We start from the raw sequence: 25,280 nt of genomic DNA, 5'->3' as shown, positions 1-25,280 counted from the left end.
TGTGAATGAGTGTGTATCTGTTCTCTCTCTTCAGCTTCAGACTTCAACATCGAAAGCAAGCAAGAAAAAGAAAAAGAAATTAGACCAGCATTTGATTCCAGGTCGTGGAAGCAAGAAAAAGAAAAAGAAACTAGACCAGCATTTGATTCCAGGTCGTGGAAGCAAGAAAAAGAAAAAGAAACTAGACCAGCATTTGATTCCAGGTGGGGGAAGCAAGAAAAAGAAAAAGAAACTAGACCAGCATTTGATTCCAGGTCGTGGAAGCAAGAAAAAGAAAAAGACACTAGATCAGCATATGATTCCAGGTCGTGGAAGCAAGAAAAAGAAAAAGACACTAGATCAGCATATGATTCCAGGTCGAGGAAGCAAGAAAAAGAAAAAGACACTAGACCAGCATATGATTTCTGGTGGGGGAAGCAAGAAAAAGAAAAAGAAACTAGACCAGCATATGATTTCTGGTGGGGGAAGCAAGAAAAAGAAAAAGAAACTAGACCAGCATATGATTTCTGGTGGGGGAAGCAAGAAAAAGAAAAAGAAACTAGACCAGCATATGATTTCTGGTCGTGGAAGCAAGAAAAAGAAACTAGACCAGCATATGATTCTTCTTCTTCATCTTCTTCTGATTTGTAATGGCAGTTGGCAAACAACTTTTTAATGTGCATTACTGCCACCTTCTGAAATGGAGTGTGGATCAAAATAGCCTACTTTACTCACTACAAAATAATTAAATAAATAAATACATAAAATAACTAATAAAACTATTAATATTAATACATTATTATTCACATCATTATTAATACAATTTTAATAATAACTAAACTCATATCCTTCTAATCCTTTTCAAAAAATGAAATATTGCTCTATACCCCACATGTGCTGAATTCAGTTGCAGCAATTGATTCCAGGTGGTGGAAGCAAGAAAAAGGAAAAGAAATTTAATATGTAATTTGGGTGTTTTGTATTATTTATAACATTGTTCTCTGTAACTTACAAAACAATAATCAAACAGGCTATTTTATTATTGTTATTATGAAATCGGGGTTAGGGTTCTGTCATAAATTGAAATTTGTAATTTGGCTTTTATCCATCATATTTTATGTTAATAATAAAGAAACAACAAACAAGTACATTTTTGTTTGTATTTTTTATGTATGTGATCCACATGCAGACCTTTTCATACCTTAATTTGCATTTTAATCTGTAATGATTCTATAATGCTATATTTGTTCATGAAATTTCCTATGTTTTTATTATTTTTTTAATAAATTCAATTGCAAAAGATATTCCGAATATTCTAAATATAGATAAACATCTCAATAGTAAACTTATAGACTAGATGTGTATTCTGATTTAAATATATTTTAATATTTTCTGTATTATGATGAGCATCAGATCAGGTATGTCAGTGAAAATGTGTTTATCAACTAAAGACAAAATCATTTCATTGATTCTCAGAGTAAAGTCATCATCCCTCTATTATCATACCTTGTACTGATCATCACTGAGTTTTAATGCGCATTAAAATCATTTCTGCTCTCTGCATCTAAATGTGTCAAACATAAGTTATCATTCACTCCCGGACAAGCCCCGCCCACTGAGTCCAGTAGAACTGACTGACATGTAAACTGGCCAACCAAGGAGATAAGAAGTCACATTCGATCCAGCCAATGAGATTAGATCTTTGGGATTTAATTATCTCGATTTCACTTGACTAGATCAATTCATTTGAAATTTTAGATGGTCATTATCTTCAAGACAAAAGAAAACACCCTCAGCGATCACATCAACAGCAAGATGCCGCTGCTAAAGGTATCTGTCTGTAACTTACTGTATTGTTTGCATTGTAATTTAGCTATAATACAGATCTCGCCATCTGTTGTAACGTAAATGCCTCTGGGTAAATGTGAATTAGCTCAAGAATATAGGGAATTTTAGGAATATTAATATTTATGACTCATGGTCATAATTCATAAATCGCATATGCATTTACTTTATCAATTATCGAGATTACCTTGTTCTGTACTGTCTGATCATTACAGTTAAGAAGGGGGTATCTCTTTTCAAACTCCAAGAAAGTTTATCTTCTGGCCACGAAGACAAAACCTCTTTGGGTTTATAAATTAAAACTACTCAAAGTAGTTTTATAATATAGAGCCTGTAGCTTTATAGATCTTTTGTTTCATTGACTTTATAAAAAGTGGGTTTTCAAACACAGAGACAGTTAAAAGTATAAATGGGTTTATTAATAAAATGGCACACGCTAGAGATTATAAGCTACAAATATAAACGTACGTAAAATGCAAACAATAAAACAGACAAACATTTAACCGAACAAAAACATAAAACATAGCATGACGTGATCGGAATGAATGACATGAAAGAAAGAAAGAAAGAAAGAAATAAAGAGTTAAGAGATAGAGGGTAACTTAATTCGCAGACCTACAAGCTAAACACCAGGAATCAGCTGTTAGAGAGAAAGATACTTGCGAGATGTGGTACTCTTTCAGTGTGATGCTGAAAAGGGGACGCGCGCATGCGCATGTCCGGCTGGTTTGCGTCTAGCTTCTTCTTCTGGGTCGTTTCGAAAAACGATGTAAAGGCTCACTTGAATTTAATGTTACCGGAAAATAAGGTTCATCTCCCGGGATGGGAGAGGTTTACAGTCTTTGTTGCAAAGGACGCAGCTACGACTCGAACATGTGCTCGCTCGATGGAGAAGGCCAGGGCCTCCTCCAGATGTTCCTTTGGAGAAGCGCTGCGCCGAGGAAGAGGGTCCAGAGAAGTTGGATGAGTTGAGAGTGGGAAGAGAGAGCGAAGAGAAGAGAGCGAGAAGTGGGGGCCTCTTCTTTTTAACAGACATCTGTTTACGCCCTGTTTTGGGGACAGAGCGAATCAAAACTTCTGATCTGTAGCGGGAAGCAGTCTTCTTTGTGTGAAGAAAAACACGCCCCCTTTTACCATATGTCCTATGAGGGAAAGGATTCATACTTAGAAATATGATATTTCCTGGAACAAATGCATATTATTGTACTTTGCAGTCAAGATTCGTCTCCGTGAGATGGAGAGGATTACAGAGATATCAATTATGACGGGTAAAGATTGGGGAAACATAACGTTACACTCATATGCATAATTACACACAAATAAAGTTTGATTAAACACACAATAAAGTTGTCGGTGTTTCCGTTATGGCAAGTGACGACACTTTGAGAAACATAGGAATACATATCAACATTCAGTGGCTTGTTATGTGGGGGAATATCTGTTTCAAAGTCCAGAGTGTGTGTGTGTGTAATGCTGGAATGCCTGCTTTCCTGGGTCGTAAAGTTTTATGGTCTGAGGTAGGGTTACAACAAGACACGACTGAGGAATTGCCTTCAATGAACATTTAGAATTCAAAACTATACTCTAGCAAACCAAACCTCTATCACACGTGCATATAGGAAGGTACACACATTATAAAGGAAAATAACAGATATTTCTCTTATTCTCAGTTATACACAAAAGGGTGTTTGTGTGTGTGTGCGGAATGCCATGAGGCTGTAAAGTTGGGGGATACGAGTCACATGGGCGCTGGTAAATTGGTCCTCGTGGGGCAATTATTAACCAGCAAGGACAAAGACGATGTGTTTTGCCATCACATGATCCACTTAATGCGAAAAGCAGATGCCATTGTTGTTACACTGTCAAATTAGGATATTTGTTACTGAACTGCCCTTATTTGTTAAGCAACAATTATATATGTTTTAATCATTATATCATTTTTTATTGATGTGTCTGATAGTTAGCATAGTCTGTGACAGATTTCTTATTTGCTCTATTTCATAATGAAAATAGTTTCAAACAAAGCCATGTTGCGCATCTCTGCAAGAAACACACAGGTGTTTCATTACTGAATGAATCTGTTTTTGAACCAATCGGTTGATTCAAGGATCCATTCAAGACAGCATTAGATTTGAACGAATAAATTAAATAAATAGGCTTGTTCGACTTGAACTGGCACTGCACAGACCGATCGGTTTATGACATCAAAGTACCGCGAGAGCGATTCAGAAGCATACTGCTCTCCAGTTGCTCTCGAGGTACTTTGATGTCATTCAACGATCGGTCTGTACAGTGCCGGTTCAAGTCGAACAAGCCAAATGACTCACTCATTAAGCTCCTAATTATACAGTCAATAACAGCTTGATGTCGTGGCTCTATTGTATATTTTAATAAGTTTCAGTGTTCAATGAGTTTGATTACTGTTATATATCAGTGGGCAGTATTCAGGATGATTGTGAAGGATGCATGTTTAGTGTCACTGTGACTTTTTTTAATAAGCACCAGTGAAAGATTGAACTAAAAAATAAACAGACACACTTTGCCACTGTAACTTTTAAACATATTTTGAACTGTCCCGTGCATGTATCTAGCGACTGGACCGATCAGACACACAATTATTTGTTATATTAAATGCAACAGACCCCTCACCCAACAATAAAACTAGGTGCCATGGTGTATGTGAACACCCTCAAAAGGCAGAATAGGCCTCTGGTTTCCAGAAAGAAAAGACGGTTTTACAGCCCAAAGGAATTTAGGGAAAGTTCGCTTTCAACTGCATTCACTATTGAAACAGACAAAAGGCCAGTTAAAAGGACTTCTTTCCATTAATTTATAGACAAACCTTTCCATGAATGAACATGCATATCCCCAGGACATTGTTTGTATTATTACTGTTTTGTATATTGTCTTTTGTATTGGATACTGCATGCTTTATCATTGAACCGCTAGTTAATGTAACCATGCTTCATGTCAAAATGATCCTCGTTTAACGCCCTTATAACACACTCTAAAAAACACTGGGTTTAAAAACAATCCAATTTGGGTTGTTTTCAACCCAAGGGCTGGGTAAAAACAGGACAGAACACATGTTGGGTTAATTTTACCCAGCAAATTGGGTTGTTAATTTAACCCAGCATACTGGGTTGATTCATTTTTTACTATAGTACTAGCTTTTTTTTTTAGTTCATACATGAATTAATGTTTACGGATTAACTTAAATCCTCTAAACGTAAAAAATAAAGGACCTCACTTTACCCAGAAGTGCAGCTGTGCAGCCGGAGGGCCTCAAAGTTACAACCAGTTTTTTTTTTTACTTTCCACCCCAAAAGAAAGGACTCTACCAACCACAGCCGAGTCAGACTAACATCGCTGAAGGTAATCATTCTTTACTCAACCTGGAAGAACATGATTTCGACTTCACCACCATCAAACTACTGAACCATCGAGACTTTCATCTGAGACTGCATTTTTTGCGCACAATATAAAGAGGTGGACTGTATTGGTTGAGATTAATGAAAAACCCACTCCGGGTGTCATGCTGAAAAATGAAAAAACTGCGCTACTAGGTGGGCATCGGGCAATGATGCCGTGTCTGCAATCAGATACAGATACGTTGACGTGTTGAAGGCCCTGACCAAAATTTCACTTACCAGTTAAACGACAGATGAGCGCAACGAGTCCATGGCTTTGATAAGGCTGATGGAAAGATTTGACTTCGTTTTTATTGTAGTCCTTCAAAGTGAAGTTTTGTCATGTCATTTTAAAAATGCTACAGGCGAAAGATGCTGATCTTCTTAAAGCTACAGAATTACTTGACACTGCCAGGTTGAGTTGACAAGGTTCAGGGAAAATTTCGAGGAGGCAAAAGCAACCGCACAATTCATGGCTGAGAAGTGGGGAGTGAAACAAACCTTTGAAAAGGAAAGAATTAGAAGGGCAAAGCAAAACGTTCCCTGGTGCTATTTTGCAGTTTCAGAAAACAATTAAGCCACAGACCAGGAGAAACCTAGTCTAAAGTCAGTGGCGCGTTATTCAGATGCTATTTTAAGGGCGCATGCTTGGCCATAATGTTGCGTGTGCACAACGCGCATACTCTTTGCTTCTCTCATCTACACAGACGCAGCAGTTCCCATTTTTGCAAACCATACATAATTACAAGGAAAATATTACGAAACGAGGGAAATCATTGTTGTGTCTATGAAGATGTGAAAAAATAGGCATAAATCTAGCTTACACATTTATCCAAATTATTATACGCCTGTTTAACCGAAGCTAATTTGGGTGTGTTTCTCCATCCCCATACAATGTCACTTCTCTGTGTTTTACGGCCCTGACGAGAACGTCGGTCTCCTCGGCTGTGAACCGCTCCTGGCGTGTGCCTGGCAAATCCGCCGCTGTAATAGCAATCCTTGAACAAGCACGCCTGCTCTTAAAGGGAATGTGAGATGATGCTCTGATTGGTTTATTGCACTTTACGCCCAGTAGGCCCATGCGTTAATCCGTGTCTGCGTTCTGGTTGTGAAATTGTGGTATTGTTTGGTATGGTATTTTCTTGATACACTACAGTGAATGTCTATAAATGTCTCTTCGATGTACTTCGGGGGCTTTTTTTTTTTTTGCATATGGTGTTTGGGAATTTCATCTGTCTCATGCAGAAGTCTATGTGCTGTAATACCAAACAGAAAACTAGGTCACAGGGTATGTAAGGATGGGAAAGTAGTACCCAAATGCTCTGTACAATAAATCTTACGGGACGGTGGACATGGTGAAAGGCACGAGAAGGTACTGAAAAACATGTAATATGAGAAGTTTTCAAAAAAGAATATGTAATATGAGATGTTTTTTTAAAAAGGCGCATGCTCAGAGATTCTCCACCAATAGAAAGTAGGCCTCTGGGAAGATGTTTCTAACGGTGGCGATATCTCGAGGAGAAGCAAAGAGAAAAAGATAACTGTACGGATGCTCATTGGGTACCTATAAGAAAAAGGTGTAAGACCTGAAGGCTGACCATTTTAAGTCAGATGAACGGCTAGCATCTCACTTTGTTGAACTGCTCAATAAAGTTAATTCTTCTGAGACCTACACTGTGTTTGTGTGTTGCTATTTGGTAGCTCCTGTTTTTAATATAATTAATTCTGCTTCTAAAATCTAAAAAAAATTGACACAAATAATGAAATATTATCTAAAGCAAAAGCATTTCCTCCAAAATGTATCTGTATTAAAATGTATAAGCCATTTGAAAGCTTTTCAGTGATCATTTACAGTACAATAATGAAACAAAACTATTAATGAAATGTCAAAAATGCAGGTCACAGAAAAATATCAAAACCAATGTTTGTTTTGGCCATTGGATATTGGAATTAACAAATCTTCCAACCTGACAGGTGACTTGATTTCCTTATGGGATGGTTCTGATTGACTGATAATGAGAATTTAATGAGCTATAAACAGTTCAAAGGTAAACAGAATGAAAACAAGATCGACCAAAAGACTTTGAGCAGACACACCTGTGAATACGCATTTAGTTCACGTAGAATCTGTCACTCAGTCGACAATAGCAAATGTTTTGTGATGCTTATTATTTTTGTTTGTTTATTACTATTAGTGATGCACATTTTTGGAGAGCGGCTGTGGATGTGAAGCTTTTTTTATTTATTTAAAACCGAGTTTAAACCAGATTATTGCCTGGCTGAAAGTGAAACTTTAAATTAAATTTTTAAGTGAAGGGAAAAATGGCGTCTAGATTTTTGTCTGATGAGGATTTCTCTTGTCCGGTGTGCTGTGATATTTTTAGAAATCCCGTCGTTCTGTCCTGTAGTCACAGTGTCTGTGAACATTGTATTCAGAGGTTTTGGGGAATAAAAACATCTAAAGAATGTCCGGTTTGCCGAACAGTGTCTTCATACGAATATCCTCCAGTAAATTTGGCTTTGAAGAACATGTGTGAGAGTTTTCAACAGGAGAGAAGACAGAAATCTGGATCTGGAGTCTGTAGAGATCACAATGAGAAGTTCAAACTCTTCTGTCTGGATGATCAACAGCCCGTGTGTTTGGTGTGTCGAGACTCCAGAAAACACACCAACCACAGATTCTGTCCTGTAGATGAAGCTGCCGCGGATCATAAGGTCAGATGACTGATGTTTAAAACATTTGATTAAATCATCAAATATCAATAATTATTGACATACGTTTTCACAATGACATACTGGTGTGGGTTTATTCACACTTGCAAACATTTTGTAAAGATGTCAGGAATAATGAAGATTTTTATGTTAAATGATACCAAAGATTAAATAAGATCAGATAAATCGCAATCAAGAAGAACACAACATAATTAGCTAAATGTGTCTTTTATGTCTTTAATTATTGCATTATTTTCTGCTGACTTCCTTTTTAAAGCCATACTCAGATCTAGGATTAGGATCAAAACATTTTGTTCTGAATTGAGATTTTGATCTTTCAATATATCAGTTTAGTACATCATTAGATTACGTTGTAAAACAGGGAGTGTTTTGAGTTATGGTGCATCTGTCAGCTCAGATCCATTCCCTCTGCTGTCTGTACTATATTATATAAAATAACCTAAAGAAAAAACCTAAAGAAAAAAATAATAATTCCAAGAGACTGTTTGTTGTTTTCTTTCAGGAGATACTCAAAGCTTCACTGGAAGACTTACAGGAGGAACTGAGAAATGATCTGAATTGTGAACAGAATCTGTGTGAAACTGCTGAAGATATTAAGGTTTGAAATAAACAATGTGATTAATGCAATTCTGGAAGTGTAGATACTGATGTAGATATAGTTTGGCCAATATTGTTGTGTCTCTAATTTCAGTTTCACGCTCAGTGCATAGAGACTCTGATTAAAGAAGTGTTTGAGGAACTTCACCAGTTTCTACATGATGAAGAAGCGGCCAGAAGAACAGCGCTGAGAGAGGAAGAGGAGAAGATGAGTCAGAGGATGAAGAAGAAGATTGAAGAGACGAGCAAACAGATTTCATCTCTCAGAATCACAATCAGAGACATCGAGGAGCAGATGAAGGCTGAAGATGTTTCATTCCTGCAGGTGTCAATCAATCTTCATTATTCTCCAATTATATGAATGGCAATTTCAGAGATTAAAACCAAATTCAGTTTTGCTGAATAATTAGCATTTCTTTTTTTTCTTTACAGAACTTTAAGGCCACATTGCAAAGGTTTGTGTGTTTTTGTCTCTGTGCTTCTGAACTCAAATCTTCACACTCTTAGAAGAAGAGGTTCTATATGGAATCTTAAAGGGTTCCGTCAGACACTTCTTATATAGAACCTTGTAGAGGTTCCCATCATTTTATGGGTTTAGTTTGAATTAACCCATTCATACAAGTAATTACATTTTTTTAATTTAACAGTAATCTTTATCACTAAAGAACTAAATAACTGATTAAACATGAAAGTAACATTTCTCCAATTTGGTATAAAGGGTTATTTAAAGAGACATTGTGTAAGAATTTCTCCCATCTAGCGGTGAAATTTTATTTTGCATTCAAACGAACAGTGCTCTCCAGCGCCTCACTTTTCATCTACGGTAGCCGTTATGTACCAAAAAGCTATGACAGTCTTCTAATAGCACATCGAGTTTTCCTTCTGGTGAACAGGTTTGTTATTTCAAGACCGTAACATTGACTTGCCTGTCGAGAAGAAAGCAGGAAACTTCAGCGTCTCTTTTGAAATGCTGTTTCTCCTGCATTAGCTATCCCGACATTAACCCTTGTTTTTTGTAATCTCCGTTCACGTTTCATTTTACGGTCTATTTTGGACTTTTTCGATGACGAGGACTCCTTATCCTGTGACTCAGCATATGTATGGACTCCTCCATTATAAATAACCGTGCAGTGCAGCCTTTTAAACTTGCCGCGGCAGTGACAAGCGCCTCTCACTGCTCTGCTCCTCCGCTTCTGCTGGCTTCAGTCACGTGACGCTGGCTCTGAACGAAAATGCGTTGTGGAAACGCGTTGGCCTAGTACTTTTTGTCCCTCTCTGCTATTATAGTTTTTCAAGATGGCGGAACTACATGGAAGCCTCCGTGGACCTATCCGTCCCATGTATATAAAGATAATACATTTTTTGTTTACGAGGGTCAGATCATTGGCAGAGGTATTTGTACACCATTGAGGACATATTTATGAATAAAAATATTGATTTTAGATAATAAAATACCTAAAAAAACTACACATTGTCCCTTTAAAATTGAGTCAAGAACCCTTGTTACATCTGCCGGCTGGAGTGCCCATGATCACGTCTCCTTTGCTTTCCCATCATGAACTACACTTCCCATAACCCATTGCGTGGACTCATTATGGTCTGATCACTACCACCTTTGTCTAATTTACTCATTTGTGTTTGCTTTTATAAACTCTGTGTTTTCATTCATTCTTTGCAAAGTCTTGTATGTTTAATGTAACACTGCACTTCTGAGCCCTTGTTTCCTGGCGTCTCAGGGTACGTTTACATGACAACGATATGCTTAAAACGGAGGCGTTTTTCCTGTGAGTTTTCTGCATATAGACGACACCATTGTCAAAACGATCCCCATTCACACGGATCTGCAAAACCGTCTAAAAACACTGTGTTCTTCTGCCAGGCCATTAGATGGTGATGAAACACTATAGATTGAACACGCAATACGCATGTGCATGACGTCATCGTCTTTAGAGATTCACGTTTTTGCAGTTTACACGGAGACTGACCCTTGAATGTTGTTTCAGAGCCCAATATATTCCAGATCCAGACCTCAGAAAAAGTGTGACGATTGCTTTCACAAATCACCTGACCAACCTGAAGCTCAATGTCTTACAGAAGATGAAGGACAACATTGGTACAAGTGAGTAGGACAGACACAGCAATGACTTCTGTGGTTATTTGTCTTAATATGAGTGTGTATGAGTGTGTATCTGTTCTCTTTCTTCAGCTTCAGCTTCAGAGTTCAGCATCAACTGTTCTCATTCTTTATCTCATCTCTTTTCTGATGATTCATATGATGCATATGAACTTATGAAGCATAAGCATTTTCCGAGTGGAAGAGGGAACAGCACAAAAATGTAAGGCTATTATTCTGGAAAGTCCACTGCAGTTTCCATTCATGGGCTCATTCTTCTCCAAGTGCAATAAACCAGTCGCCATTTTATGTTAACAATTAAATCAATGTTGCAATCTGATGCACTAATGCTGAAACAACATTAACATTCCAACTACAAATTGCTGACCACTAAAAAGTTATTATGGTAAAACACTATAAAATTTTTCTTTTTGAAAACATAAAATAGTTTGATGAAAATCATGTACACTTCAAATACTTTTCTCTATTATTTTAATGCAATCAATAAAAACTATTAGTTTCCAAAAATATAATTCCTACGCAAGTAAATGTGGTTCTGTCATAAATTGTTCTTTTTTATAAATTATCATCATTAAGTTCAGATGAAGGCCTATGGGTGTTTTCTGTTCTCTGTTACTTGCGAAACGATAATCAAATTGTCACAATCCTAAGTCACTAGCCAAGTCACCACAGAACTATACTTCCCAGCATCCCTTCTGGTCCACAGCTGCCATTAAACATCACCTCCTCAACTCTCACACATAACCAGTCACTCTCCACTTCACAGTTGTCTTATCTCGTCATTCTTCGTTGAACACTCACCTGACCACATGCACCTGTGTATATACTTACCTGTGCAATTTTGTCTCGAACTATCCAGTCTTCTGGTCCTCCCTTCACCTCTCCTCATCCTCTGTAACAGAAAAGATCCATCGCCTCACTGCCAGTATTACCAGTAGGGATGGAGAAATGAAGCCTCTTCAATCTTTGAAGCTTTTCGAGAACAGCGCCATCGTGTGGCAGGTCAAATGATAGAAATGATTACTTTCAAAAAAAGATAATTCTTTCAAAAGTAAAAGAGGCACAAAAAGCACCACAACCTTTAAATTGGAGCAAATGTAAAAACATAAGAACAATTTATACGTGTGTTTCATAACTGAAATATTACTATGAGTTTTAAATGAAGTTCAGGTGTAATTTGGGTGTTTTGTATTATTTACATACAACATTGTTCTCTATAACTTTTAAAACAATCAAATATAGGCTGTTTTATTATTGTTAATTATGAAATTGGGGTTCGGGTTCTGTCATAAATTGATATTTGTAATTTGGCTTTTATCCATCTTATTATATGTTAACAATAAAGAAACAAACAAGTTAAAACATTTTTTTGTATTTTTAATTTATTTGATCCACATCCAGACCTTTTCATACCTTAATTTGCATTTTAATGTAGCCTAATTATTCTATAATGCTATATTTATTCATGCAATTTTCTATTTATTTATTCTTTTTTTTATATAAATTCAATTGGAAAGAAATTCTTAATATAGATAAACATCTCAAATAATAACGTATAGATGTCTATTCTGATTTAAATATATTTGCATATTTACTCTATGATGAACATCAGATCAGGCTTAGGTAGCTCCGTTTTATCCTATTAAGCACAAATTAAAGCCTGACAACACTAAATGTGTTTAGTTTTCTGATAATAGTGTATAATTCACATAGTAAAGTGTGGCAATAAATACAATTTTAAAAATAATTATAATAATACTAATTATAGGCTAATACCAACAGAGTTGTTTATGCAAGTAAATGGTGCTTTAATTTTTTTATGGTTTTTATACTGTTTATATTGCAGAATATATCACAATGTAATGCAGACTATGTTTATATATAAAAAGTGTTAGTAAATGGACTTAAACTTGCAAAAACCTGTAGGCTATAATTGTTAATTATGAATTTAGGGTTAGGGTTCTGTCATAAATTGTCATTTTTAATTTAGATGTTATTCTTCATGTTATGTTAACAATAAACCACAAAAAAATTTGACCTATGCATACCTTAAAATGCAGTTTAATCTGTTCTGATTATTTAATGCTATGTGTGTTCATGTATTTGTTGTATGGAGGCAAGGTCACAACCAATCACGCACAAGCGTCTGATCATGAGCCACTGCTTTAAAACTGCATGAGCCACTGCTCGGGAAAGCCACAGTTTCCTCCTCTCTAACCGTTTCTCCTCCATATTGCTGTAAAATACCGCATTCTGTGCAGAACTCAAATGGATCTGATATGTTTTCTGGTCTGCGGCGACTCGATTATATGAACCGCTCTGTGTGTCGTGAAATATATTTATATAGCCCTTTTAACAATATAGATTGTTTCAAAGCAGCTTTACAGTGATAATAGGAAATTAAAGTAACAGAGATTGTTTTGACTTTACTGCAGCTCTAGAATAAAGTTATTGTCCAGCTAAAGTTAGTTTTGATTGATTCACTTCTGTTGCAAAGATCATTAGTTATTAACTTAAAGGGGTGGTTCAGGATTTTCGACATCGGGCCTCATTTTCAAGTGAGCCAGGTTGTTATTCATCAGTGGAGATAGTTTTCAAAAAAAATCATCCAGTCCTTACTTTTGGATAGTTCGCCGGTGCTAGGCTAGCACGAGTCAACGGTGCACGTTAGCCTGCCATTAAAAACAGTTTTACACAGTACACCAAAAGCAAATAAATTATAACGCCAGACTATCGATGTAAATGTCTGTTGAGCAGCGGCGGCTGGTGCTAAAAAAATTTGGGGGGGCGCAACAAACTGAATTATTAATCCAGGACTGAATGTAGGCTAATTGTTAAATAACAATTTAACAGTGATAATAATGTAGCTATCATTAGCCTAAAGTTTAACTAATACTTCAGCCGGTAGGGTTGGGAAATAGCCAATTGCAAAATAAATCGGAATTTTTGGGCTAAATGGCGATGTATGGTATAATCTGAGTATTTAATTATTATTTTTCTATTTAAAAAAAAAAAAAAAAAAACTGTATTTAATAAAAAAATTACAAAAAAAATAATATCCTGATCAATATTGTCCTACAAACAATGTTCATATTGAAGGTTATAGAACAAACAGTGTAACCTTGCTGCAGTCCATCCAAAAAGGGGTCAAATCACATTACATTCTAACATTGCAACATTACAATCTAAAAACAAAATAAAGTTTTTTAAAGAAGTAGCCTAGTTAAATTGACTAAACTTAAAATAAAAAAATAAAAACAAAGCTAATATCATAAAAATACACATGTAGGTTTGAAATTCTCTAGCACATTTATGTTCACCAACAACAACAAATATTCAACAACAAATATTTTAGCTAAATATATTTAGAATTTAGTGCTAATGTATATTTTAGTCAGAATAATTGCGCTCCTATTCTATTGCGCTCCGTCTGTTCGGCGCGCATGCACGCGGCGGCGCTCGTTCACGGAAGTTTAGCTTGCAGAAAGCTCGCCCACTCATGAGAGCAAACTGGAACTATTGACTTTCTAACATTTACAGATGGAGAATATGTCCGTGAAATGTAAGTTATGCACTGAGGAAATTATTGGATGTCACTTCAGCTTATGGCTAAATATTATTAGAGGTATATTTGTTTCCACCAATCGCTGCAGTTTACGTGAAAAGTTTACGTATGATGACGAAAAAAGTGAAGTTAAAAAGTGAAGTTTACGTATGATGACGAAAGCACGTTAGTGCGAGCCCTCCCGGAACCCATAGAGAATGCATTGCAGTCCCTGCAGTTCGAAAAAAAAAAATCTTTGAATGTAAGTCTATGGGAACACTCTGGGCGATTTTCGGCCATAGAGACAGAGCGCAACGCGTCATAATCTGAAGACCACGCCCACCAAGGGGGAAAACAAACGAACTGTCTCCATTGACTTTGCATTGCGAGAGGCTGCCTCTTTGTCATTTCTTGCTTCTAACAAAAGACAGAATAATGCCTAAAAGCTGCTGTGTGACAAGGTGTACAGCAAACAAGCTAAGAAACCCAGAAATAAGTTTTCATAAGCTGTCGACCCCAAAAAACGAGCGTTTGAGGACATAAAAGTGGATACAGGCTGGAACGAATGGGTCAATTGTGGGATCCTGACACTCAGTATGCACTAAAAATACACTACGTGTGCAGTAAGTTAAACATTTGGTCACTGGTGAGTCAAATATCCAAATGTCAGTTTTATATATTATATTTCTGTAAGATAAACTATCCTGTGTTGCCGATTACGGTCTCCTCCAGCGGGTGTACGTTAGTTCTCATATTAATGAGACACGTGACGCTCTGTCTCAACTGCCTGTATCCACTTTTATGTCCTAAAAACACTCGTTTTTTGGGGTCGAGAGCTAATAAAAACGTATTTCTGGGTTTTTTAGCTTGTTTGCTGTACACCTTGTCACACAGCAGCTTTTAGGCATTTGTCTATCTTTTGTTAGAAGCAAGAAATGACAAGGAGTCAGCCTCTCGCAATGCAAAGTCAATGGAGACAGTTCGTTTGTTTTCCCCCTGGGTGTGGGCGTGGCCTAAATGCGCTCTGTCTCTATAGTGAAATCGACAAAAAAGAGGCGGTACTCCACAGAACGTGATTTGGCGCTGATTGGACTATATCCAGAGGCAGAACAACAGTGAGTGACTGCTAGCGTAACTCTGTGGTTGAATGAGATTGTGATTGAAAAAGTCCCTTTCACACTTTGGTGGTGCGTCGCCCGATCGCCCTAATGAAGAAACCACCGCTGCTGTTGAGAGAATAATGTTAGAAATCAAAGTACTCTTGCATCTCAATTATCGCATTACATTTACAGGAACTAGTTTCCCAGCAGCGGCGGAATTTTTCTTTGCTCCGGTTATTAGTACTGCGCCGAAAAGTAAACACAGAACATAAGCACACTACAGTCGGTAGCTTACGTCTAGCTAGCTAGTATTAGTAGCAGCATTCTCCAGCGATATTCAACATAATTCAACATAATTTTAAACTAATAAACTGGCAAAATGGTAATTCGGTGTGCCTTTCGAAATTGTAAAAATAAACAAAATAGATGGTCAACAAAAAGTTTCCACAAATTACCAATCAGAGATCAAGAAAGAAGCCAACTGTGGCTTCTTGCAGCAGGCTTGGACATCTCGAGTAATTCTTCGTCTGTGTATTCCGGCTCAAACATATACGGTTCGTTGAATAAAACATATTCCTCGTCTTCATTGTCTCCAAAGTCTGAAACATTGTCATAGCTTTCAAACGTAGCCATAGTCCTATGTAGATACTCTGTAACTTTAGTGATTAGTGTCAGCGGCAGGTAAAGCTGGGACAGAGATGGGTCTTGTGCATTTTGCCCACTTGGGTCCCACCTAGTACCAAGTGCAATCCTACATGAAATCCATCTGGGCAATTAACATGGGGCCATTATGGAACCCGCGGACAATCCCATACAGAGCCCATTTTTCAGCCCATTTCAAACCCACATGGGCCCCACATACAAATGTCTACTGGGTTAAAGCTGGGACCGAGATGGGTCTTGTGCATGCTGCCCACTTGGGTCCCACCTAGTACCAAGTGCAATCCTACATGAAATCCATCTGGGCAATTAACATGGGGGCCATTATTGAACCCGCTGACAATCCTACATGGGGCCCATTTTTCAGCCCAATTCATACCCATATGGGCCCCACATACAAATTTTGGCTGGGAAATACACTTGCGTGATTGTTATGTGGACCGGCTCTCTCGGTTTCCTAGGTAACCAAATATAACTTCCGTGCAAGTTAATACACAGAAAAAAATTGTTTGCCGTGGTAATCTTTAATCAAAATGTTTAAATTTTGGCGTTCCTTCTCTGATGATGTATGTTTGACGGCTTGGGTTGGGAAACGCTTAACCACTCCCCTCAAACCGTTAGTCTGCTATGAGCAGAGATGGAGAGGAGGAGCGCTAGAGTAAAACTCTGCCCTCTGTTCAATATTCCGTTTCACTGGGAAATACGTCACAACACTGGAGAAAAGTCGTTTGCAACTTCCGGTTCACGCGGACTTTAATGTAAAGTTAACGAAAGTTATTATGAGGATTGTAATGTTTAAAGCAGATGTCTTAACAAATGTGAGTAGACCGGGAAGATTTTAAAACGAGCCGTTCATTCATAATACGCAAGATCGCTGTGAAAATACAGACCGGAAGTCAAAAGACAACGAGCGCAGCGCTGGAAAGGGGCGGGGCTACATAAGGTAAACACGTAAAAACTCTGCGAAACACAACAAGCGTATCGGTGAGAACACTCGTTTGAACCGCACACACACCTGGACATTTAACTGCACATCACATTTTTTACATTATTGATACTGCTTTCAATTGTAATGCAACCGAACGGTCCACAGGACAGAAATTAAGCCTTTAAATAAAAGGGTTATGGAGCTGTTTGTCATATACAATAAAAGAGCCTTCACAGAGACAGGAAATAGAAATGTCACAATATGACATCACACACTGTGCATACGTTTTATAAAACATAATTTAACATATACACTAAATAACACTTTTCTAATTGCCCACTTAAAGTGTTAATTACAAACAAATGACTAAATGCTAAAAATGAATAAAGGTGCTATACGGTTATCCGGACCACACGTGACCACACGTAAATAATTTATCCGGACCACACGTAAATAATTATCAAAATGGCGCCAAAACCATTTTTAAATTCCCTCCAAAACTTTTTCACGCTCATGCGATCTCCTTGCCTCTCATCTCCCTCAATACCACACAGGTCCCCATCACTCACAACAAGAAGATGAATCTCTGGAGCCTACCAACAACCGAAGAGGAAGCCGTGGAATTCTTCAAGGATCGAGGCCTGCTGCCCATGGAACGACGATGCCGCAACAGCCACTTGATGGCGCTCTATTCCGGGACCGACTCAACCTTCTGGAAGTGCAATACGAGGCCCTGCTTGCAGAAGATCAATATCCGCAGTGGCAACTGGTTCTCCAATTCTCGCCTTCCATTCGTGACCATTGCGCGTTTCATCTACCTCTGGGCTTGGGAAATGACATCAGGCAAACTGTGCAAACGAGAGCTGGGCATTGACAAGGAGACCACCGTCGACTGGAGCAATTACATGAGGCAAGCGTGCGTGGAGGCTCTTCTGGCGCGGAACCAAGGACAAATCGGCGCCGAGGGCATGATAGTGGATATTGACGAGTCCCTCTTTACCAAGCACAAGAACAACGCCGGCCGGGTACTACCTCAACAGTGGATCTTCGGAGGGATTTGCCGCGAGACCAAGGAGTGTTTTCTGGTGGAGGTGCCGAACAGGAACGCTGCAACTCTGCTGGCCGCCATTCAAGAGAACATCGCAGAGGAGACCACCATCTACTCGGACAGCTGGAGAGGCTACAAGACGCGTGAGCTGGAGGCGGCAGGATTCGAGCAGTTCAAGGTCAATCATCACTAAAAATTCGTGGATCCAGAAACAAGCGCTCACACCCAAACCGTGGAAAGGATGTGGGGATCGGCAAAGTGGCGGAACAAGAAACACCGGGGCACCGATCGGCAGTTTCTCAAGTCGTACCTGGCTGAGTTCATGTGGAGGAGCACTATTGGCGAAGAGGACCCGTTCGATGCTATTCTGAGGGAAGTGAATGTTGGAAAAAATTCACTCTTACTAGAATGATTATTGACTTTTGTGTATTTCAGTTAACGCTGTCTCTAATGTGAATTTCTTTTTTTGGGTTTTGATGGTGTGACCACTGGGGGGAGCTCTGGACATATTTTTGTATTCTGTTAGCTAGCATTGAAGAAGAGCTGTATACGTTTGTCTGAACACGCAGTAAAGGAGGACGCACTTTTTGTTCTGTGCGTTTGGCTAAACAATGAGTACTCTGAGTCTTTACTAAAAACCAACAGGTTATGGGCCCAGAACTAGAACGCTACAGTGACATTGCTGAAAGGCTTGTTGAAGATATTGACCGACTGTGAGTAAAAATGAGCTCGGATTCCAAGACGGTGACAATTGTTTCATTAAACGGAGCAAACTACCCCACGTGGAAAGTGCAATGTCGGATGGCATTGATGAGAGATGGACTATGGGACTTGGTAAATGGTACAGAGACTGCTCCACGATCTGATCCAAGTAAGTTAGCAATTTATATGGCTAAAAGTGATCGTGCGTTGGCTACCATTGTACTGTCAATAGAACCGTCTTTGCTCTATTTGATTGGAGAGCCGGAAGATCCTACTGTCGTGTGGAAAAAATGGTTGAATCAGTTTCAGAAGAAAACTTGGGCGAATAAGCTAGCACTAAGACGTAAACTGTATTCGTTAAAATTGAAAGATGGAGACTCAGTTCAAGAGCACATTAAGGTGTTGACTGAAACGTTTGATGCACTGTCAATTGTGGGAGATCATATCGAAGAGGAAGATCGTGTCGTGCACCTGCTAGCCAGTTTACCTGACTCGTTCAACGTGTTAGTCACGGCACTTGAAGCAAGTGTGGATGTACCTAGAATCGAGGTTGTCACGGAACGATTGTTGCATGAAGAACGTAAACTGAGAGAACGTGATGTTGAAAACACCAGGGATAATGTTAAAGCTCTGACTGGAAAACAGTTTGTGAGAGGAAAAGGCCCAAAGTGTCACTACTGCGGAAGGTATGGACATATCAAGCGTGACTGCAGAGAGTTCAACAAATATTTTGCAAGCACAGACTTCCACAAAGAGAGTAAGAAGGTGGATTATAAACACAAAGCAAACAAGGCACAAGTGAAAAAACAAGACAGTGATTCAGATAGTGAGAGTGTTGGACTAATGGTGAGTCATGCACTATCATCAAGTTCTGATGAAAGAATGGATAGCTGGGTTGTAGATTCAGGAGCAACCTGTCACATGTGCAATGACAAGAAACAGTTTGTTGAGTTTAAAAGCCTGGAATCCTCACAAGAAGTAACACTTGGAGATGGTTACTCTGTTGAAGCAATAGGACATGGAGTTGTGCGGCTGAAGATGACATTGTCTGGTGGTAAGACAAAAGAATGCAAGCTGAATGATGTTTTGTATGTACCACAATTGTCATACAACTTACTGAGTGTGTCCAAGGTGACTCAGTCTGGAAAAAAAGTCAAGTTCACAGAGAACAGATGCTGCATCACGGATGTTAATCAAAAATTGATTGCTACTGCAACAAAAAATGGCAGTCTCTATTATGTGAACTGTAGAGAAAGTGATCACTTGCATATAACAGAAAATGTGAATTTGCATAAAGATACTAAGGAACAAACCTGGCACCGACGTTATGGTCATCTAGGTGTACAAAATCTGAAGAAGCTGTGTAATGAGTATTTAGTTGATGGCTTTGACTTTGATGTATCAAAAGACATAGACTTTTGTGATTCATATGCTAAAGGAAAGCATCAAAATCAGTGAAAGGGATGACTCCTTTTGAAGCCTGGACAGGTGCGAAACCAAAGGTTGATCATTTACGTGTATTCGGATGTACTGTATATGCTCACATACCCAAAGATGAACGGAAGAAACTAGATCCCAAAGCAAAGAAATGTATCCTTCTGGGCTATGGAACAGAAATGAAAGGATATCGGCTCTATGATACAAAACTCACAAAGGTGTTCTACAGTCGAGACGTGCTATTCAATGAGTCTGATCATGAAGTTGAGAAGGAGCCTGCTGAAAATGAGGAAGACACTGTAAAACGATATGTGGAATTTGACTGCCAAGAATCTTACAGTGAGGGCTCAGCAGAAGAAGCAGAAGAAGAGATCCAAAGATCAACAAGAGTGAGAAAACCACCTGACTATTACGGAGAGTGGGCAACACTTACTAATAACCAAACAACTGAACCCAAAACTGTAAAAGATGTTTTCAGTAGTCCAGACAAGGAGAAATGGAAGGAAGCTATGAAGAAAGAAATGGAATCTCTGTATGCAAATAATGTGTGGGACCTGGTGGAACTGCCAAAAGATCGAAAAGCAGTGGGCAGTAAATGGGTGTTTAAAGTCAAGGTTGATGCTGATGGAACATTTGAGAGATACAAAGCACGTTTAGTAGCACAAGGTTTTTCACAAAAGTTTGGGTCAGACTATGACGAAACATTTAGTCCAGTAGTCAGATTTGAGTCAATTAGAACAATACTTGCTCTAGCTGTACAGCATGGACTAAAACTACATCAGATGGATGTCAAGACAGCTTTCCTGAATGGAGAACTAAAGGAGGAAGTGTACATGCAACAACCTGAAGGTTTTGTTGTCAAAGGAAAGGAACATCTAGTGTGCAAACTAAATCGCAGCATCTATGGACTGAAACAATCACCAAGGTGTTGGAACATCATTTTAGATGAAAAGCTGAAGAAGATGGGGTTTGTCCAAACTACAGCTGATCCCTGCATTTACACTGCAGCAACTGGTGAAATGTTCATTATTGCTGTGTACGTTGATGACATTCTTCTGGCTGGATGCAATGATAAACGGATGATGGAGGTGAAGAAAATGCTTTCAAAACAATTTGAGATAAAGGACATGGGTGAGCTAACTCATTTTCTTGGTGTGAAAATTGTCCAAAAACCAGAAGCTGGAGAAATCTGGATTGGTCAGACAACATATATCAAAAATGTGTTGGAGAAATTCGGAATGGAAAATTCAAAGCTAGTAAGCACACCAGTAGACATGAACTCGAAGCTCGTCAAACTCTCTGATGACAAAGAAGGACTGGATCCGACACAATTTCAGTCTGCTGTTGGTAGTCTGCTTTATTTGTCAACAAGAACAAGACCAGACATTGCTTATGCTGTAAACAATGTTGCAAGATTCTGTGCTAAACCCACAAAGCATCATTGGATGGCTGTCAAACGAATCATGAGATACTTGAATTGCACTCTGAATCTAGGTCTGCTGTATAGCAGGGACAAGCCAAAGGAATGCATTGGATTTTCAGATGCAGATTGGGCTGGAGACCAAGATGATCGCAAATCTGTTTCAGGATACATGTTTCAAATCAGCGGAGCAGCTGTGAGTTGGAGAAGCAAGAAGCAGACATGCGTAGCTCTTTCCACTGCTGAAGCTGAGTACATGGCATTGGCAAGCGCAGCTCAAGAAGCGGTTTGGATGCGACAACTGATGACAGGTCTAAAGGTAAATCAAACAGGACCGATGTTGATGTTTGAAGATAACCAGTCTGCTATCTGCATGGCAAAGAACCCTCAATTTCATGGACGTGCCAAACACATTGACATCAAGTACCACTTCATTCGAGAGCAAATTGCAAGTGGAGTTATAGACTTGAAATACTGCAACACTGAAGATATGGTTGCTGACATATTCACTAAAGGACTGAGTGAAGAAAAGTTCACGAAGCTGAGACAAATGGCTGGAGTTAAGACAGTTAATTGATCATTCTGTTTGCGAGTGAGAAGGAGTGTTGGAAAAAATTCACTCTTACTAGAATGATTATTGACTTTTGTGTATTTCAGTTAACGCTGTCTCTAATGTGAATTTCTTTTTTTGGGTTTTGATGGTGTGACCACTGGGGGAGCTCTGGACATATTTTTGTATTCTGTTAGCTAGCATTGAAGAAGAGCTGTATACGTTTGTCTGAACACACAGTAAAGGAGGACGCACTTTTTGTTCTGTGCGTTTGGCTAAACAATGAGTACTCTGAGTCTTTACTAAAAACCAACAGTGAAGACACGCTGGCCGCCTACTGTTCGAGGATGCCGGAACAAAGTTTTGAATAAACTTTGTTTAAAAAATTCAGAAATAGGTGTGGTCTGGATAACCGTATAGTACCTGAATAAATGTAAATGAACAAAAATTAGACTCAACTTATTAGTGTTTACAGTGAGCAGCTCCAGTTGTCTTCCATCTCGCTTCACTTGAGATACTTCTCTAAGCAAGCCATAGAGATATTGAATTATAATACCTAGACTTAGATTTGCAGAAATGTCCAATTATTGGGTCCAGAGACCTTAAAACAATTCCAATAAGTACACATATTTAACATTAAAATATGTTCTATATAATATAATATAGTATAATATATAAATGGCCTACACTGAAAAAATTTGGTGTAGAAACAATACAGAAAACTCAGAAATCGCTAGTAAATTTCACAAACAAGTACCAAGAAACAGCAATACATTGATTTAAACGTGAAATTGTGAAGTGGAAAAACTGAAATAGCATTTTCGTGAAAACATACATACTCTAATAATCTAAATAATAAACTTCAAGCATTTTTTTATGCATTTATTAACATTTTTCATTTTTAAACAACAAATTTTAGAAATTACATTTATTCTAGTCGCAGAAAAAGATATCAAGATATCACTAGTGCACAGATATCAAAGGCACAATATTTAGGATTGTTGGTGTTACAGCCCGGGTCATTGCGTCGCCTTTCAACGACGTCAAATCCACATTACCCTCGATTTCCAGTTTTACTTCTTTAGAAACCATGGGAACACCAAAGATGCTTTAATAGTCTTAAACGTCATCAAGCTACGCCTTTGTTTTAAATAAGCGACTTCTAGCAGTAAAAATGACATACTGTGCCTTTAAGCATAGAAGTTAGACAGAAGTTTGCATTTTGCACTTAAGTTTTTTATTATCAACTTTGAATCAGTGATGGTTTGTTGAACACAGCTAGTTTAAGAACTATTTTTTTATGTACAAGCAGTTTATACTATTTTATGAATAAAACAAATCAAAGTAAAAATATGTAACATTATGTATGAATGGCCTGTTTATTTTTATTTCCCCCCCCAAAAAAAAATGTTAGAAATTAAATATATTCAGGGTCACAAAAAAAAAAAAAAAAAAAAAAAACGATATTAGGCATATACTGTAGAAGTTAGCAATAAGTGTACGATTTTTTTTATCAGCTCTTGAATCATTGACGGTTTGTTGAAAATGGCCGAGAACTCTTTTTTTTTTTATGTACCAGCAGTTTCTATTATTTTACAGCACCTACTATTTGTATTATTACTCGGCTTGCCACAGTAAATAACAGCTGAGTGGAAATATTTGACTATCTCATTAAATGCAAAGCTTCTGCAAAGAAAAACAGTTCCTATAGCAAGCGGATTTGAGAACAAACAGGTTCAAACAAGATAAGACATATGAAACGTTTCTTCCTTATTGTGTCGTATATCCGAGTGAAACGGCTTCTGAAACAAGAACAAATGTAGGGCGGGGCTTGATTAGATGGTTGTGGTTTGCTATTGGTGGATCTCATGTGAGTGACAGGTTGCCCCGCCCTCGTCAACAGAGAAGAGAAGAGATGCTGCAAGAGGAAGATATTCTGATTCAAGATTACGAGGCACAAAAATTATATGATAAATCATTTATAAAAATAGGCTACTGCAATATTCCATGAAAAATTTGGAGCAAACTATTTTGATTTAATGGTAACTTTAAGTGATAAAGTACTTTTGTGTCACTTATTACAGACTTTTACCGCATAAATAATGATGGGATATGAAATTTTTATATATTGATTTGAGAAGAAACCATTTAAAAATCTTACCTGTTTATTATCTTATAATCTTTTACAGTGTACAAAACAATTGTTCTAGAAACAAAATGAACAGTTCAAAAATATTACCTAATAATTAATATGTCTACTATTAACACTGAAGTCTTGCAGCTTCATTTTACAGTAAATACAGCAGATAACTGAGGCACGCATAATTCATGTGGTTCTGTCATGAATTATTATTATTATTTTTTAATTTAGCTTTTATTCTTCATCTAATTAATAAGTTATGATAACCTGTGACAATTATCAAGCTCAGATATAATTTGGGTGTTTTGTAAAAATTTGCAACATTGTTCTCTGTTATGAAAAGTATAATCAACTATATTAAATCTAAATATAACTGTTATTTATTAATTTGGTATGTGGTTCTGTCATAAATTGTTATTTTTTAATTAAGCTCATATCATATTTGGGTGTTTTGTATTATTTACAACATTGTTCTCTGTAACTTATGAAACAATAATCAAATATAGGCTTTTTTTATTCATTGTTAATTATGAATTTAGGTTTAGGGCTCTGTCATGTTATATTGTTATTTTTACCTTATGTTTATGTTTATTATGTTACCAATAAAAACAAAAACAAATTTGAATCTTTTTTTTTTCTTTTTTGATCCACATGCAGACCTTTTTACCTTCATTTGCATCTGTAATGATTTTATAATGCCATATTTGTTCATGAATCATGCAGTTTACTATGCATTTCTTTATTATTTATTCTTATTTGTAAAGTTGTTAAGATATATAAATAATAAAACATCTCAATAGCAAACATATAGACTAGATATGTGCATTCTGCATATTTGAAGATTTACTGTATTGTGATGAACATCAGTTTACATAGGTCATCCGGGAACTTCTCGCCTACTCTTTTATGAATACTGATGTTTAGAACATACTTTTTCTTTCCCGCACTGTTTTCGCCTACTATATAGTAGGTTTAAAGCAGGCATATTCGAACGCACTATAAGTATACGTACGTCCGAATCTCGCGATAATTAGTACGTCACCCAGGTCATTC

General features: G+C 37.6%; 3 protein-coding genes across 8 annotated transcripts in view; all 3 read left to right on the top strand.

Annotated features, from left to right (window-relative positions):
- Positions 1–1,127, top strand: part of LOC309478124 (E3 ubiquitin-protein ligase TRIM35-like) — a 42,260-nt gene extending 41,133 nt beyond the window's left edge. For 3 of the 5 annotated variants that reach the window (XM_082141659.1, XM_082141658.1, XM_082141657.1), the window contains exons 6-7: positions 35–254; positions 906–1,127. In XM_082141659.1, the coding sequence (XP_081997785.1) occupies positions 35–254; positions 906–939 (254 nt within the window). In that variant the 3' untranslated portion in view covers positions 940–1,127. The remainder of the gene's footprint in view (positions 1–34; positions 255–905) is intronic. The other 2 variants (XM_082141661.1, XM_082141660.1) reach the window with 2 other exon arrangements.
- A 6,364-nt stretch (positions 1,128–7,491) lies between these two features.
- Positions 7,492–12,050, top strand: LOC309478156 (zinc-binding protein A33-like). 2 transcript variants are annotated; one of them, XM_082141744.1, is made up of 7 exons: positions 7,492–7,949; positions 8,470–8,565; positions 8,659–8,889; positions 8,997–9,019; positions 10,568–10,683; positions 10,771–10,900; positions 11,558–12,050. In XM_082141744.1, exons 1-7 carry the CDS (start codon positions 7,557–7,559, stop codon positions 11,634–11,636), a joined length of 1,068 nt encoding a protein of 355 aa, XP_081997870.1. In that variant the 5' UTR covers positions 7,492–7,556; the 3' UTR covers positions 11,637–12,050. The 2 variants fall into 2 exon arrangements, with proteins under 2 accessions (XP_081997870.1, XP_081997871.1); XM_082141745.1 differs by having other exon boundaries at positions 7,493–7,949; positions 11,600–12,049.
- Positions 12,051–17,426: 5,376 nt separating this feature from the next.
- On the top strand, positions 17,427–24,909 carry LOC309478196 (uncharacterized protein). Its single transcript, XM_082141809.1, has 2 exons — positions 17,427–18,360; positions 22,409–24,909. Exon 1 carries the CDS (start codon positions 17,509–17,511, stop codon positions 18,169–18,171), a length of 663 nt encoding a protein of 220 aa, XP_081997935.1. The 5' UTR covers positions 17,427–17,508; the 3' UTR covers positions 18,172–18,360; positions 22,409–24,909.
- The last annotated feature ends 371 nt before the right edge of the window (positions 24,910–25,280 follow it).

Source organism: Leuciscus leuciscus, assembly GCF_965113295.1.
Source record: "Leuciscus leuciscus genome assembly, chromosome: 16".
In the NCBI taxonomy this organism is placed as follows: domain Eukaryota; kingdom Metazoa; phylum Chordata; class Actinopteri; order Cypriniformes; family Leuciscidae; genus Leuciscus; species Leuciscus leuciscus.
Note: the sequence above shows the minus strand (reverse complement) of the source record. Positions and strands in the feature narration are given on the sequence as shown.

Coding starts and splice junctions, on each gene's coding strand:
- LOC309478156 (XM_082141744.1), top strand. CDS start 7,557: ATGGCGTCTAGATTTTTGTCTGATGAGGATTTCTCTTGTCCGGTGTGC. Junction 9,020..10,567: donor TTTAAGGCCACATTGCAAAG/GTTTGTGTGTTT, acceptor ATGTTGTTTCAG/AGCCCAATATATTCCAGATC. Junction 10,684..10,770: donor GAAGGACAACATTGGTACAA/GTGAGTAGGACA, acceptor CTCTTTCTTCAG/CTTCAGCTTCAGAGTTCAGC.
- LOC309478196 (XM_082141809.1), top strand. CDS start 17,509: ATGAATCTCTGGAGCCTACCAACAACCGAAGAGGAAGCCGTGGAATTC.